An 18853-nucleotide genomic window follows, 5' to 3' on the forward strand; every position below is an offset into this window, starting at 1 on the left:
TCTATGCATGTATTTCATGTAAGAAACTAAAGCATTTGGTGACCCTAATACCATATGTTGAATTCAATGAGAAGGAAAATGATTGTTTCACTGATAAAGAAGAATTTGTGCAAAGTGTTTCAAGGTTCCTGCAAAATCATGGTTGTCTGATTATGAAATTTGAGCTAGTATTCGATCCTCTTGGAAAAGTATATAGTAGTTCTGTTTGTGATTGGCTCTCTTCGGTTGCCGAAAAAGGTATTGAAGAGGAAGATCTAATGTTGGGCAGCACGAAAAACTTTATAATTCCTCCATCTCTTTTAACTGCTGCAACTTTAAAAGTGTTGAAGTTGAGGAATTTTACTGTGGATGAAACATCTATTACTGGTTTCAAGAACCTAAAATCTCTTCTTCTTGAATCAATGAACGTCCCCGATAGTGTGATGGGCTTAATTACTTTCCATTGTGAGTCACTGCAGCACTTGACCCTGGACAATTGCTCAGGTTTTATAGAGATTAAAATTGTAGATCCCAGGAGCAATATTGAAACATTGATACTGAGAAATTGCTGCATCGATGATTTCTTTTCGCTGAACGTTGTAAGTCTCAAAAAGCTAGTCATTCGACAGAGTATTATGAACTTCTTCTTTCAGGGTTCACCAGATGTCGATAACTTTATCCTGTATCGAGGAGCAGAGCTTCCAATTACCCGGCTAGAATCTGAGAGAGTGAAGGAGCATATAATTGAGAGCCTCGGGAATGTAAAGTCTTTGCAACTAGGTGGCTGGGCTTTTGAGGTAAAAATTAATTACTTTCGAAATTTTACTACTTTGTAAATTAAGTTGCATTATGATTTTTAAGTCTTATAGTCCTCACAAGCTATTGGCTTCCCCCGAAAATCCAAATGTCAATTTTACCTGTATTCTCGTCTCATCAGCTTTCCTAAAACTTCCACATTCAAGCAAACCTAAAAATATGAATTCACTAAGAGTATTTACTTTATGTTTTTCATCCTTTTTTTACCGTCAATCCGTATCTCAGATTTCATTTTAATACTAAGTAAGTGTGATAGATAATTGTTTCTTATGCTTCACCATTATTAGTTGTAATTTTAAAAAAATCCTGCAGAATGGTTGGTCCGATCTGTGCTTGCTTCAATCTGGTACTAAATAATTGCAGAAAAAATACAAATTCGTGTAACTTATTTCTTTGCTAAAAATTGAAGTGCCTTGCTGGACATCGGTCGAATCACCAGTTCGCAAAGCTAGAGGAGATTCTGCTTCTTGATTTCAATGTCTGCCTAAAGAATACGGCTGCACTCACTAAACTGATCAGCCAAGCGGTTGGTGTGAACAAATTGCTTATATCGGTGAGTTTGCATCAGCTTCAATTTTTTTTTTTTGTTAATATAAATATGTGAAGACCTGTTGGTATAATTGCATTCACCTTCTATCATAATGCTATATTAAATTGTACATCGTTATTATGTTATATTAAATTTCACCACACAATCATTTCGTAAAACAAATACTAATTCGTAAGTTTTCATGCTTGCCTACTATAAAAATAAAAATAATATATATATATATATATATATATATATATATATATATATAAAAGAGTCGATTGCCAATTTTTTTAATATCTTCTCTTCAACAATTCAATACAGGTAGGTTGATATGTTATATCATTAAAATTTATTGGAGACTTCAAAGAGCGCTATAAGAAATTATGTATAATATATATAACAGAACATTGGTAAGAGGTTTAGAAGTTAAATTTTAATATATTTAGATTAAAAAATAGATCAGATCACCCAACCATATTTAGTGTACAACCAAAATTCTGTATGTATACATTATATAATGTAATGTTTACATGTTAATCCTCGTTAGCTTCCATCCAAATTCTAGAGATATTATTTGTAAAGAGCTTCAGACCAAATCATTTTAACTTCAGACCAAATCATCCAAAGATTTAAATAATGTCAACTAATTAATTATTTCACATTCAATCCTTTGTTTGTGTTTATGGGTTCCAGATAAATCAAAACTCTGCTGGAGATCATGGAATTTATACTGATCGCAACTTTGAGAGTGTCCTTGCAAACTTTTCAGACGATGAATACGAGAAGCAGCCCAGAATTGCCTTAAGCAACAATAGCAGTCTCAGAAACAGCACAATCCGTGTTGTTAAAATCCAAGGTTTTACAGGAACAATTTACGAGTTATGTCATATTAAGTTTATGCTGGCCCACTTTCGGCTACTGAGGCTCTTTAAAGTGACTCCAATTAAGGATATAGATGAAGACCAAAGCCGCGCCTATGCAAAGCTTATTTCAAGCTATCCTAGGGTTTCTGCAGATGTCCACATTCTAATGGGATCTGAGGAATTTAATTTGGAAAACTAAAAAAGCTTGATATATGGTGGCTATCTCTTTCTATCTATTCCTAAATATAAAACTTCAGTTTGATGGTTTGGAAGCTTTGTGTATCGAGCACTGTGTTTATTACATTTCAATTCAGAACAAATTATCTTTTTCAAATAGGGTTTTCAAATTATATCTAGCTCCCCAGCATCTAAAAGATGTTGATATCCGAAAAATATATAACAAGAGAACCCTAGGGTTGGGGAGAGAACCCTACTTTCAAGAGAACAAGAAGAAAAACCATATAACAAGAGAACCCTAGGGTTGGGGAGAGAACCCTACTTTCAAGAGAACAAGAAGAACTCTTAGAGATCGTTGATATAATTTATATGCATGATTTTTATATTTTTCAATATGATAAACTGTTTCTAATGATGTGGTGTGTATTGTTAACATTGTGATCGTTCACCTACAAACTTTCAGTCATTTTAATAATTATGTGACATGCCTATTTTTTGATATGAATTACACATATATTTTGCTAATTTATAGTTTACTCATTTTAAATGTTATATCATGTAGATATATGATGTTTTTTTTTGCAGATTTAGATTTTCTTCATAGATGTGTTAGGTTGAGATAATTAATTTGTTTTAAAGTTTATGCTCCTTATTTTGTACTCATTTTATTTCACAATTTTTTGTACAATTTTGGTGATTGTAGTGATCAGATATTGTCACTTTGGTGTCTAATTTAATTCACGAATGCATTCTAATAATGATACGAAGTCCAGAGATTAAGCATCCCAAGCTTTAATTGATTATTTCACCGGTCATATTTTATAGTTCAGAATTATTATGTGTGCTATCATATATAATCTGGACAACTTCAATAATTTTAATAATTCAACAACATTAATTATATCAGAAAAAGTTGAGGAAATAGTTAACGAATTGATGAACTTGTATAAAGGAAATAAATCATTATACTACTCCACTCCATTAATTTATTGATTAAGCTCATGAATTAACTAATTTTTTATTGGTGTAAATGCTCTTACAATGACATTCCCTGCTCTTGGGAGGTGAACATTTTGTAAGAACGCGACAAAAATATTAGAATACAAATATCCCCTCGTTACTGCCTATATATAACATACACCTTTATATTTTACTCCGTGTCCCGTTCAATTTTATACATTTTTCTTCCCCGGCTTCTGCTTGACAATACTTCTATAAAGTATGACTTAATATTCAATCAAAAGATGACACGCGAAATTTAGGAAAAAATTTTGAGGCACCTAGCATTTTTCTATTATGAAATTTAAAACTATAAAACAGTTTTTAAATACGAAAAATATAAAACAGAACAATCTTGTGCCTGGAAAATAGAAAACATAAATTAAAACCGAACAATTACCTGAAAACTAAAAGCAAACGTTTTAACGTTCAACCCAACATATTTCATATTCCCTCCGTCCCTCTGAAATGTATACGTATGTGGACACGCAGACTAAGAAAAGTATATAAAGTAATGTAAAGTAAGGAGAAAGAGAAAGAAAAGTGGGTAAAGTAGTGGGACCCATCAATATATAATTGATAGATTTGAAAAAGTAGTTGGAAGTAGTGGGTGGGTGGGGTTTTTATATTATAAAATCTTACTATTTTGGGAAAGTTTTGAAATGTACAGAATTGAGTGGGACATCCAAAAAAGGAAAGTGTATAGAATTAAATGGGACGGAGAGAGTATATGCATTAACATGGGAATGTTGTTGACAAGCTAAAACCAATATCAATTGTTGCTTACAATTAGCTTCTAGCTAGCTTAGCTTTGTAGTTTATGGTAGTAATAATCAGACTAGCTATGTATATGCAGCAGAGAACATCATGATTTCTCAATGGTGAGAAATCCCCGTTGCTCCAGTTCACACAGCATCAGAAGACAACTAGAGTCTAAAGAACATTTCTTGTCTGGCCGTGCTTGTCCATTGACTACAACAGTACAGCGGTCTGGAATAGTCAAGGTAATTTCCGACACAAAACTACTAAATCCTTGCCTTTTTTCTAAACCGTCTGTGAATTCAATGGGAGATCTGCGATGGAAGTGGCCACATAGTCAAGACAGCCATATAATTTTAAGGCACAAAAGTATAAACTGTAAAAGTAGAAAAATATTTTGGTGTTACTAACAATTACTAACCTTGACTTTTCCTCGCTGTCTCAAATTTAGGCAACGGCCACTGTGCTCTCCTGCACACATCATACAGAGAGATTCACGGCCCACCTTTATTCCGGTTGATTGGTTTGACTGCTGCATGAAAGGATTTGACAAACAAATATGAAGATAAGTCAATTGGCCTAAACAAGGAAGTGGAGCATTCTGAATTAGAGTGTCGTGTTTAGGACTTGCATCTGTTTTTTTACAGTGTAAAGTTTAGTCTGTCCACATCACATGTAAATATTACCAACACAGAAGAAGCACAAAATACCCTGATCATTATTTTTACATCTTTGCTGTGAGTTTGCAACAAACTCCATCCATTCCTTAATATAACAAAGAGAGATGTGCCAAGTGAGTTTCTTCCATAAACAAGTGATTTGACTGCCCCGCTGGACTGCATAATCGGATACTAATTACAGATATATAACATAATCATGTTAACCAGCGGTTTGTCCCTATTGTATTTCAAGAATTAATAGGCAAGCAGTTACATCTGCCTAGAATTTGTACAGACAACTAAATACCTATGTTCACAAAGATATCGTCATATTACTAATGCTTATATCAAGGGCTTAAACCACATGAGTAGAGGTACAGTTGTTCTTTTATGACTACTCAATCAAGCTAACTAGCCAAGTCAGGTAATGCAAAAAAGTAAAGCAGTCCATATCTAATAAATAGCACAGGATAACAAGCTGTTATAGACTACAATCCACGAATTTATCCAATTCTATTCTACATGCAACTACTGTGCATCCTGTAAACTCCATAATGTGCAAGTACTGTTATTATTGTTGCTTCATTGACTCAAAAGGACAATTTTAAATTGACCAGGTGAAACATGATATCTTGAATAGCTACAGCACATTACATCATAATGTAAATAAGTTTTAGATGACCCATACCGAGTATATCAAGATCAGATCCACCATTTGCACTAGAAGTGTTAGTTGTGGTTTGAAAATCACACGTCTTTTGCTTCTTGAATGATGGAATAATGGACAAAGCTTCAGGGCATGCTTCTACCGAATGTGTTACAAATCACAATATAACCAACAACTTCAATAAATTCTCATTGAAATGAAACAATGTATCAAACATCTGTTACACTACACAAGCTTGGATTACTGTATACTACAAATCTGGAGAAGAAGTAATGGAGACAGAGCTACTGTAATCACCTATCATTCTAGAGAGAGAGAAGACTACATAACAGCCAAACTGAATGAATGTAAATGAATGAGTGTGTGAGTCTCATTATATAGAAAACAGATTTCTGTTATGAGCAAATGGCATTCAGTTAGTTAGGTGCAATGCTGGCATGCTGACTGTGCTCTGTGAGACCATCTGCTTCTAGCTCATTACTCTTAACAGCCTCCCTCAAGCTAAGCTGGCAATGTGACATGCCTAGCTTGGACAGCAAATTGTCAAACTGAGCAGATGGTAGTATCTTTGTAAATACATCTGCAATCTGTGAGCTTGTAGGTACATAGGCTAACTCCAGCAACCCTTCAAGGACCTTGTCTCTTGTGAAATGCACATCTATTTCTATGTGTTTAGTCCTCTCATGTTGGACTGGATTCTTGGCTATATGAATGGAGCTCTGATTGTCACAGTGTAGAGTTATTGGCTTTAATTTCTGTATACCAAGCTCTTCAAGCAACCTCACACTCCATGTTACTTCGGATGCTGCATTGGGCATTGATCTGTACTCAGCTTCAGCTGAGCTTTTTGAAACAGTTGCTTGTTTCTTTGATTTCCAGCTCACAGGTGACTTTCCTAACAACATCACATAACCAGAAATAGATCTCCTAGTATCCTTGCAAGCTCCCCAATCAGAGTCTGAAAAAGCTTGTAATACCAGATCATCACTTCCTTTTAGAATGATTCCTTGTCCAATGGTTCCAGCCACATACTTAAGAGTATGACATAATGCTTGGAAATGTGGCATTCTTGGTGTCTGCATAAACCGACTTAAGTGTTGAACAGTGTAAGAGAGGTCTGGTCTTGTATGAGTTAGAAAATTTAATTTTCCAACCATACACCTATAAAAACCTGGATCATCATACAGCTCTCCTTCTTCTGTACTCAGCTTGAGGTTTATAGGCAGAGGTGTAGCAACTCCTTTATCTATTATCAGACCAGAATCCTGTGCTTCTTGTAGCAGTTCTTTAGTAAACTTCTTCTGTGACATAGATATTCCAGATGCTGGATATCCAATCTCAATCCCAAGAAAGTAACTCATTCTTCCCAAATCTTTGATACTGAAAACTATATCCAAATGCCTCTTAATTTGAAGAATTTCTGCTTCATTACTTCTGGTTAATATGACATCATCCACATACACTGCTGCAATTGTGGTGTGATGTTTTCCCTTTTTGATGAACAAGGAATAATCATTCTTTGACTGTGTGAAACCTCTATCCTTCAACTCCCCCACTAACTTAGAAAACCACTGTCTGGAAGCTTGTTTAAGCCCATACAGTGATTTTATAAGTTTGCAAACAAGATTGGCAGATGCAGTAAATCCATCAGGTGGCAACATATAGACTTCTTCATGTAAGTCACCATGAAGAAATGCATTGTTGATGTCTAATTGGTGTAAATGCCAGTTCTTATTAGCTGCAATAGCCAATAAACACCTAATAGTAGTCATCTTGATTAATGGAGAAAAAGTCTCCTCATAATCTATCCCCCACTGTTGGTTGTAGCCCTTTGCTACAAGTCTTGCTTTAAATCTTTCAACTGTGCCATCAGCTTTGAGTTTGATCTTAAAAACCCATTTAGAGCCAATCGGTTTCTTTCCCGGAGGGAGAGGTACCAGTTCCCAAGTTTTATTAGCTTGTAATGCCTGTAATTCCTTTGTCATAGCTTCAATCCATCTGGGATCCTGAGAAGCTTCTGCATATGTTTTAGGCTCCACCAGAGATTCACATTTAGCAGTGAAAGCATGACAAGCATGTGGTAAATGATGATAAGACACCAGATTACACCAATGAGTCTGTTCTGGAAAATCTATAGCAGTTGCACATACATAGTCTTGAAGATGTGTAGGAACTTTAGATTGTCTAGCACTTCTTCTGAGATTAAGAGACACATCATTCTCAGAATATTCAGAAGTAGTTCCAGTGTCAAAATTAGAATCAAACATTCTCTCAGAATTTTCATGATTATCTTGCTCTGTGGAAATTTGAAACAACTCAGGCAAATCAGTGTGAGAAATATCAGTATGACCTGTGACAATAGGTAAAAAGAAAGGAAGAACAGTGTTTGCTGGGGATTTCAGATGAAAGGGAAAATGTTGTTCTTGAAAAACAACATCCCTTGAAATGTGAACATGAGAAGTTTGAATATTCATGACTTTGTACCCTTTAACACATTTGGTGGATAGCCTAAAAAAACATGTGGAGTTGTTCTGGAAGCAAGCTTATCGTGTAGAGACAAAACAAAGGCAACCAAATACTCTTATGTGACTTAAATCAAGAGGTTCTTCAAAGAATTTCTCATAAGGAGTAAGAAACTGCAAAACCTGTGAAGGCATTCTGTTGATCAAGTGAGTGGCACATAATATGCATTCTCCCCAAAACTGAACAGGTAGCTTGGATTGAAAAAATAATGCTCTAGCTGTTTCAAGCAAATGTCTGTGTTTCCTTTCAACCACACCATTCTGCTGTGGTGTGTTAACACAGCTTCTTTGATTAATAATGCCTTTCTGTTGGTAGAAATCCTTCAAAGTACCAGCACATAACTCAGGAGCATTATCAGTTCTGACAGTTTGGACAGACAATATGTATTGCTTCTCAACATGGATTATAAAATCCATAAAGCTTTGCACAACATCAGATTTATGTGTAAGAAGAAATACCCAAGTCATTCTAGAAAAATCATCTACAATTGTACAGAAGTACTTACAACCATTATATGTAGCTTCTTTGTAAGGACCCCAAACATCCAAATGTAGCAATTGTAGTGATTTAGTAGATTTGATAGAACTGACAGGAAAGGATTGCCTAGATTGCTTGGCAGATGGACAGATCTGACAGAAATGATCCAATGTGCAAGATGAAGTGAAGATAGGATTGATATGATGAAGCTTGTTAACAGGTAAATGACCCATTCTAAGATGCCATAGTTTGATTGTAGAAGAATCTGTGGAAGATGGCTTAGTTGTAGCAAGCATGACCTGTGAATTGTTTTCCTCTTCAAAATAATAAAGACCACTTTTAAATCTTCCAAGAAGTAAATTTTTCATTGAGGTGGTCTGCAAGTAACACTTGCTATCAGTAAACACAACTTTACCATTCAAATCTTGGCACAATTTGGGAATTGAAATCAAATGTCACTTGAAATCAGGAACATAGAGAACATCATGTAGTACAATCTTTTTGGTAAGATGTATTGTGCCAGTATGGGTGATAAGTGCCTTTTTACCATTAGGAATCACAATGTAATTATCTGACCCTTGAATCTGCTTATAGTCTGAAAAAACTGTTAAATCATAGCACATGTGGTCTGTAGCCCCACTGTCAATAATCCAGCTAGTGCCACTAGAGGATAAGAGACACATTTTTCCTGCCACAAATGCAGATTTCAATTGTGATTCTGTAGAAGATGAATCAGTTTCCTTGCCAAGTAACTGCATCAATTGTTGCATCTGGGCCGGTGTAAAAGCAGAATTATCAGCAGCTAGAATTGAAGACTCTTGGTCAAGAGTATCGGTCTGAGAAAGATTTGCAGCCATTCTTTTAGTGCCATCAGTCTTAAAATTAGCAGGGTACCCATGGAGTTTATAACACCTCTGAATTGTATGTCCTGTCATTTTGCAATGATCACAAAAATAATTGTTTCTGCCCTTTCCATCAGTTTGGTCCCATAGTTGTTTCTTGATTTGAACTTATCATGAGACTCATCATGAGATTGTGAACTATGAGTAAGCTTCTTATGGTTTTCTTCTTGTAACAGCAATCGATAAGCATGAGAAATAGATGGTAAAGGGTTCATAATCAGCATACTACCCCTAAGAATCTCATAACCACTAGCAAGTTTCATCAAGAATTCAGTCAATCTACGATTCTCTCTTGACTTAATCAATTTCTGAGTAATTGCACACGTGCAATTATTGCATTCACAAGTAGGAATTGTATCTATAGCATCTAATTGATCCCAAATCATCTTTATCTTGGTAAAATATGCAGAAATAGAGTCTGTGCCTTGTCTAATTTCATGTAATGATTCTTGCAAAGAATATAGAGATGTGCCAGAAGCTTGACCATACCTTTCTTCGAGATTAAGCCATATCTCTCGAGCAGTCGGAAAATAGAGTACACTTCTGGAAATGCTTGGATCAAGACTACCAACTAACCACGAACTTAACATGCTGTTGCAACGCTCCCATGGCTTGCTCAAAACATCAGTATCTGGAGGCTTAACAATAGTTCCATCAATGAACCCAGTTATGTTCTTAGCACTTAAACTCATCATCATAGATCGCTTCCAATCACCAAAACCAGTACCATCAAATTGAAGAGAAACTAACTTCATTCCAGGATTATCTGAAGGATGAAGATAATAAGGAGACGTAGGAACCTGAGATTGATCAACTATATTGGTAGTCGCCATTGTCAAATTAAGAAAGCTCCACAAATCACAGAAATCAACTGGAAAAGAGCCACAAATTTCGCCAGAAAAATGCACCAAGAACTCGAAATATCGAGAAATATCAGCAATTATACTGAGAAATCAATCAAATCGTGATGAATCAAAACACAATCGCGAAACAAATTACAATCAGGATCAAATCCGATCGCTCTGATACCATGTTACAAATCACAATATAACCAACAACTTCACTAAATTCTCATTGAAATGAAACAATGTGTCAAACATCTGCTACACTACACAAGCTTGGATTACTGTATACTACAAATCTGGAGAAGAAGTAATGGAGACAGAGCTACTGTAATCACCTATCATTCTAGAGAGAGAGAAGACTACATAACAGCTAAACTGAATGAATGAAAATGAATGAGTGTGTGAGTCTCATTATATAGAAAACAGATTTCTGTTATGAGCAAGTGGCATTCAGTTAGTTAGGTGCAATGCTGGCATGCTGACTGTGCTCTGTGGGACCATCTGCTTCTAGCTCATTACTCTTAACAGAATGCATAGAAGATGAGCCAACAGCAGGATCCTCATTCTGTTTTCGTAGTAAAAATCCTTTACCCTGTGCCGATAAATACATCAGTGATGAAATGTCATAAAGCTTAATTCACAACTTTTACATGTGGTCGATGTTATGAATCATAATTAATCATGTCAGAACTATGAAAGTTGATGATTGAGTGGTACATACAGACAATTCACAAGTAGGCTTCCTTTAAAGTACAAGTATAATAACTAGAAATATGCACAGATCAACCATAAGACAAGGATTTGCAAATTCAAGTCCTGGGGCAATAAAGACCAAACACTAAGAAGGAATCTCATTGAATTTTCTTCTACAGTGTTTAGTGATAGCAGCAAGTGCAAAAGAAAATTTCAGGAATAAACCATGAAACAAAGAAAATTGAAACAGATTAAAATATGTATCTTCAAGCTGTACACTAAGCTCAGCAAAAACTGTTTCTCCTCTGGTAAGAAAACTTTCTTTAATAAAAAAACCCGAGGGAGTCGCACAACAAAATTAATTCACACAGAGGGGGTAGTTCCAGTTTATCAGGTGTGACAATCGGCGATAATATTGGCTTGAAGACTCTCCACACTTCATCCAAATTAAGCCTGCTATCAATTAATATTGCCCCTGCAATACTCTCCACCAAGTCCCCAAGTGCCTGTAACGCACATATTTTGTAAACCGTCAGACTAGTTAAATGGAAGAAACAAAAGATCAGACGTCAAGCAAAAAAGGGGTGTCGTGTCACGTGTGTCATCCATTATTGTTAGATGACTAGAGGATACATCTACATTTTATCATCTTTATATTCCTAATATAAGAACATCTAGTCTTACTTGGCTATAACCATGCCAATTTCATCAGTCAAATATTTTGATTTGAAACATTATATTTGGCTCTCTGCCTGTTATCTCCAGAGTGTCAACAACCTTCTTATTAGATTTAGTTTATTACTTTATTCTGATCTTTCATTGATTAAAACATATATAATGCTATATTTAAATTAAAAATCATCGATACTAGATTCCAGATCTTTCCTATTGCTAAGGACAATATTAGACTTAATTTCTTACCTTTTCAATAATTCTTTAATTGACTAAAAATTATAGTATTATATGGTTTGGATCAAATAAAAACGAAATTCAAGTAGATAACATTGAGAAAAACCAAGACATCTCCAACCACAACAACAATATAGTGAAGATCCTGCACAATTTACTGTAAAAATTACACTATATTCACTATCAACTCCAACCCAATAACACCAAATCCCACTCCAAAAGGTACATCTTTTGTATTAGGAGGTATATCTGTGACTTCTTGGCAGAACATGGAAGGGACAAATCTTTCAACAATGCAAAAACTTTTTCTTCTTATGATCATCACACTCGTGTGGTTTGCAGCTATAAAAGACCTTAAATATAAAAAAATGGCTTAATAACCTTTTAATCCCCAAAGTTTGGGGGTTTGTACCGATGCGGCTTCAATGTTTGAACTCAGTCGATTCAACCCTCCAAGTTTCACAAATGTTCCTTTCAACCCTCATACCGGTATGAATGAATAAAATGGTATACAATTGATGGACAATCATGACATTTTACACGTGAGAGTTATAATTTGGTCTATGTGAACAAGATTTGAGGATTGAGAACAAAAAACACAACTCCAACGCAACCCCCTATCCCCCATTTATTTAGGTGAGAGAAAGTTCAGCCCTTAATTGAGGGATGAAAAAGAAACCCCTTATATTCTCCATGTCATCACCCTCTCAAATCTCATCTTATTTTTCTGTTATTTACCATTGCAATCTCTCTCTCTCTCTCTCTCTCTCTCTATTTCAGTTGCATGTATGAATTTGAAATATAGGGTATCAATATAAGGAATACCATTGGAGGAAACTAACTTTTCAGTCCCCCATATTTTAAATAACCATTAATATATAATAGTGTAGGGGTTGAAAATAGGGAATTGCTTTGGGCTTGCTCGAGCAACCCCAATGGTTTTACCTATTTTGAACCCCTAAAATATAATAAATTAATGGTTATCTAATATATAAGTAACCAAAATGTTGTTTTACTCTAATGGTATTCCCTATAATCATCTATATATTTGAAAAAAAATAATATTTTATTATTACTTGTACCATGATGGTGGAGATAAAAAAGGAGGGAAAATAAAAAATGAAAGAAAATGAGAGAGGGAAATGAGGTGGAAGAAATAAGGGCTTACTTTTCTCTCCCCTAAAGAAGGGGTTTTGTTTTCTCTTACCTAAAAATTTTAAGTAAGGAGAGGAGGGTTGGAGTGAGCAATTTTTACTTAAACCACTATTTTTGTCCACATAAGCCATTATAGGTAAGGGAGATGTTCCCTTGGAGTTGCTCTAAGGGCATTAAAACATTGAGGGTTGAAAGGAACATGTAATGTATTTATATATATTCTTTAGGGTTAAAAGGAACAAGATGTTTACTTTAGGGGATAAAAGTAACGAGCAAACTTTACCTTAATTAAATAGTAAATGTCAATTTTACCTCCTTTATATATCGTTTTTTTGGCTTCATATCGGTATGAGAGCTAAAAGAAACATTTGGGGAACTTGAAGGCCAGTTGAGTCGGCCGCATTAGTATATACCCCCAAACATTGAGGGTTAAAAAGTTATTAAGCCTAAAAAAATTATATGTATTTGGTTCGCATGATACCCACTCTTGTGTGATTCTCAGTATTAATCAAATATATATAACGAAGAGAGAATTAGTTAAGATATTTGATGTCATACCTCGGCAATCTTCCAAAATGTTTCAAATCTGCTAAATGGCATGTCCAGGAAAACAAGTTTTTGTAGGTGAATAGCAGAAGGAAAATGTGTCCAAGGACAACCATGCCAACTAATGCACCTTAACTCAAGAAATGAAGTTGTAAAATTTCCTTTGATACCATGGACATCAACTAATTTTAATAACCTTAAGTTTGGCAACCTTTCAAATATCTCAGCATTGCAGTATTTGTACTTAGAAACCACAATTGGCATATGTAATGAAATAAAAACATGTATGATTTCTCATAATGAGGAATAAAATATTTAGCTGTTTGTTTACCCCTTGATTTGGTAAAGCCTGACATGCTTCTTCTTGATTCAGGTACAAGCGCCGGCATGGAGCATGTTTGGATTCTTCAAAAATAACGTTCCTTCCCATGTCCTGTATGAGATTACGCATCTGAAGTCTATTATTCAAATCAATGGTTAGTAGACACCTTTCGACTAGAATTGGTATCCCAGCCTCCGGAAACAAAACACAGGATTTGAATACATCAACAGCCTCATCTATGTTCTTTCCCACGAAGAAGAATACAATATCAAGGAAAATAGCCTTCTCCGTGTCATCTTCTAATTCATCGTAACTCATTTGTAGGATTTTTTGGATATCATTCATTGGCATTTTTTGAACTTTTTGAAGTTTAGCTTTCCAGAAGGACACATTTGTCCTACCACATAAAGATGAACCCAACATCTTTAGAGCTAATGGAAGGCCTCCCGCATAAGTAACAAAACTTTTAGACAAAGCTAAGTATTTTCCTGGAGGCTTTGATTTTTTAAAGGCATGATAGCTAAAGAGATGTAGTGAATCCATTCGATTCAAATGCTTCACCATATATGTATCTACATTTAACATTTCCACTTTTAGTTGATTTGGAAGGTTTGCATCCCTTGCCGTAATTATAACTCTGCTTCCATCAATAAATAGCTTTCAAATCCTTGCTAGCAATTCTGTATAGCTTGACCCGTCCAAATCATCAAGAACAATGAGGGCTTTCTTAGAACTGAGAATGTAATTTTTGGCATACATAAATAGTACATATTTTCAATCATATCCGCTTCACTCCTGTTGATTTTGATAGAAAACACACCACTGTAATTTTTGGCATGTGCTTAGTGTTTTTGCTGCATTCGTGTGCGCACTTAGGTGGTGGAGCATAACACACTAACACAAGTTAAACACTACAAGAGTGTTCTACTATATAAAGCCATTGAAGGCCCATATTCTTTTCTATGTGGGATACTAGCTTTCTTTCCAAATTTTCCACTACCAAGGAAGCAACTTTGGATCATCACAACTCATCCATTCCTTAGTCGTTTTGAGTGAATAAACATGCATTGGAAAGCTCTCTCGGAGGAGAACATAATCCAAGCATAACCCGTCACGAACACGTAGCCGAGCCTCACTCAAATTTGTGCTCAAAATGACAAACTTCCAACACTCATCGTAGAGGAACTTACTCTTTCGTGTCTTTCAAATGGTATCCTGATAGATTTGCGATTTCAGTAAGCGCGGACTTCCACTTCTCAATCCGATGCTTCTTATGCTTTGCAAGAGCTACACCAAAATTCCCCTTGTGGTGTCGTAGATCTGATGGATGAACATAGTATAATACGGGAACAACCTGAGTCTTTGTTCTCTTGCAACTAAGAATCTCTACGAGCTCATCAAGGCACCATGAAGAACGAGCATAGTTCTTTGAGATAACAACTACAAACATCTTTGAATGTTTGATTGCATGACGCAGAGCTGATGAAATATCTTGACCCTTTTCAAGTGCAGGATCATCTCTGAAAGTTACAATCCCCGCATGATCCAAAGCATAATAAAGATGCGAAATGAAATTTCTGCGAGTGTCCTTGCCGTAAAAGCTCAAAAAGACATCCCATAGAGGGGATGAATAATTGACAGCTAACTGACTAGTTGTGGTATCCACCGGAACTTCATTTTTGTCTTTCACCACCAAACACTGCTGCTGGGGGTGAGCAGAGGGCTTAAACATCACCGAAATAGCGTAGGACAAGGCAAGTCCCAAAGCTGCAAAAGTAACCAAAGTCATTAGTTAAAAATGAAGGAAAACAACTAAGGTTTCTATCTGATGCCTCTCTGTATGCTTGGGAGTTTTTTGATTCTAGTCTTGGCTCTTTTTTACTATTACAATGTGTTTCCTACCTCTCCCTCGGATCGTTATCCCATTTTTATCTTTATTAAATGCCTATTGTTTACAAGCTAGATTAGTAAAAAAAGATTATGTTGCAAATAGCCCCGCATATCCATGCATTTTCACGTTACTTTTTTTGTCCACTTGCTTGCTGTTTTCTTTTGAAAATTACGCTTTTATATTTGGTCTGCATCTCCGAGCCCGGTGCTCCCGGGGCGAGCTGGGTGGATTACCTTTAATTAACCAACCCAATTTATTTAGTTCGGTGTGTCTAAAACTTTATCATGTCACAAAAAAAATTATAAACTAATTAGATTTTTTTACGTGTATTTTGAGTGGTTGGGATGGGAGGAATTGATCGGGTTGATACAAAATAAAGAGTAAACATATAAACTTAACTTAGTTTTGGATGTTCTGTCCAACATTATTCGATTCTTTCATGAATTAACAATTTACAAATATACAAATCATCATGTATACTTTAATTTCAAAAACCTTGTAAATAAATCATGTATACTGTGAATATACATCGTTCGACAGTTTGCCTTTTTTCTAGACTTTAATTTACTCATGAAATATATATGAAGTACAAAATGTCTGCATATATGTAGAGCTAGTGGTAAATATAATTTTATATAATACGCACTCCCACCCAGTTATTTCTATTTGGGTTGACATGGAGGTTAGAAATATTTATAAAATAAGAGTGAAAAAATAAGAGCGGTCGATATTTAATATATAAACACTACAACAATTCGAGACATTTACGACGGATTTTTTTCGCCTTTTCTGTCGTAATTAATATGATTTACGACGGAAATTTTCTGTCATTTTTGCTGGCGTTCCATGTTCAAAAAAAGTAAGTAATTTACTTTGTGTCGCAAGTTATCTCTTCCGTCGTAAGTTCAGCCAGGTGAACCCCACTGCTCAATTTTAGCAACCACAATATATGACGAAAAATCCGTCGTATTTACAGTGTGGGCCCACCATATTTTCGCCGGAATTAACATCGTAAATTCAGTCGTGGACCCCACTACTCAATTTATCAACTACAATATATGACAAAAATATCCGTCGTATTTTTAGTGTGGACCCCACTCTTCCATTTATCAACCACAATATATGACGAAACATTTCATAGTATGTTTGTCACGTAGACCCCATTGGCCAAATTATAAACCACAACATGTGCAGAAAATTTGTGTCAAGTGTTGCATTTATAACGGAATTTTAGTCGTTTGTATCTCAGATGTAATTATAAACATTTGAATATACAATTTTTTGTTTTTCACTTCGTGACCATTATTCTGGCATTGCTAAATTATACATAAATAAACCTGCCCAATACCATACAACCAAAACTCCATCCAAATCCAATTGCAACAATATAAATAGATTAGATAAAAGACTAAAGTTCATATATCAAATGGGCCATTCATTGGGTCACAAGCAGTATAAGCAATGCAGTTAAAGATGATTAAGTTGTGGCCTCGACCCTATATATATAGTAGCTTACTCACTTCAAATTAAACCTTGATAGAAAAAGAATATAATTTTTCTGTTTCAAGAACTCACATCGGCTGACACAAAAATGGAATTAAAGAAAATGACATCCAACCATTTAAACATATATTTCAATATTTAACTGATCCAAAAATGAACATGAAAAAGAAATTCAAGCCTGTAGGTACGCTGCATATTATAATGCAGAAATAATAAAAATTCTGAAACCACATTGAGGGGAATATTGTTGCACAAACGGCTCTTACAAATATTCAGCAAAAAAAGAAGTTGAGACTAATGTTTCCAAAGAGGAGAGCATTTATCTTGAAAGTAACACTTCACCCATGACTTTTTATTGCTTCTACTCTTTAGAAACATAGTTGAGAGCACCGCCAATTTCAACTTATATCCCCTATTCCCCATGACTTTCCCATGACTTTCCATTGCTTCTACTCATTAGAAACATAGTTGAGAGCACCAGTGATTTCAACTTATATCCCCTATTCCCTGTGAAAAAGCAGCAAAACGTATAATAGTCAATAATACAGAAAATACGAAAAGAGAAACTCGGATTTGATTCAGAGAACATATCACATTGGGCAACATATTTTACCACACAAGTACAAAGGTAAAATGAGTCGCTAGAAATAACCATCCCAAGCTTACCTTTAAGGGAAAAATCTTTACTAACAAATAAACCTAGCAGATCGACATTGGAGATAAGGGCACACCATTGCTTTGATACCGATTTGAATCGGGTCAGTGATTTGACAGGCAGACGGGGAAAGATAAGACCCAGTAAGCTATCGTTGCCCCCGATCAATTTTGCTGATGGTGAACTAAGTTTATTCCTCTTCACCATTTCTTTTCAGGCGGGGCTTTAGGAAAATGAATTTGTGGTTGTTTGGTTTATATAAACTAAGTTTGTTCGTTTTGTTTATTTTATCCAATAAATTTTGTGGGAAATATTGTTACTTGTGTATTATCTGAGATTTACTAGTACCAGTTTATAACGCGTGTCAAATTTAAATAATTTTTTAATAGTTATTAATTATTAATTATTATAATTTTATAACACATATATATTAGTTGATTTGTAGGGTTTTTAATTTTTGATAAAATTGAAATTCTTAATTCTTAATAATAGGTAAACACAATATATATAACATTGTTTGGAGTTTTTGTTGTTCTAATAGTGGTGTGGTGGTTGTTTCGATGATTGTTTGATAAATTAATAAAGAAGTCTCACGAAGTTAAATAACTTTATTTCACAACTAATATATTACAAATATTTTGAGACAATATCTTGTTTTCGGTCCTTTTACTATATGCTGCAACGATATGGACAATTGTTCTAACCTTAGTTGTCATAATGACTTTATTGTAGTTGAGTTTCTATTTATCATGTCAATGTTATCACCATCATTTCTTCTTTCTCGTAATCTTGTAAAGGGCAATCAAATGAATGAATGAGTCCGAATTTTTGCCCAAAATTTAAAATTTCAAGTCAAATGTTCGAGAGATTTAATTTCGACAATAAATTGTCGAAATTAAACTGCCGAAAATACCTATATATAGTATGGCTAATTTCGACGCCCTTAATTTTGACGGTTAGAATTCTGTCGAAAATAGCATG

General features: G+C 35.0%; 1 protein-coding gene across 1 annotated transcript; it reads right to left on the reverse strand.

Moving 5' to 3' along the window:
• Positions 1-9382: 9382 nt before the first annotated feature.
• Positions 9383-10186, reverse strand: LOC108201523 (uncharacterized). Its single transcript, XM_017369810.2, has one exon. It carries the CDS (start codon positions 10184-10186, stop codon positions 9383-9385), a length of 804 nt encoding a protein of 267 aa, XP_017225299.2.
• Between the last annotated feature and the right edge of the window lie 8667 nt (positions 10187-18853).

This window comes from Daucus carota, chromosome 9, assembly GCF_001625215.2.
Source record: "Daucus carota subsp. sativus chromosome 9, DH1 v3.0, whole genome shotgun sequence".
In the NCBI taxonomy this organism is placed as follows: Eukaryota; Viridiplantae; Streptophyta; class Magnoliopsida; order Apiales; family Apiaceae; genus Daucus; species Daucus carota.

Bases quoted from the DNA above. Each gene is read 5' to 3' on its own strand.
- LOC108201523 (XM_017369810.2), bottom strand. From the start codon at position 10,186: ATGGCGACTACCAATATAGTTGATCAATCTCAGGTTCCTACGTCTCCT.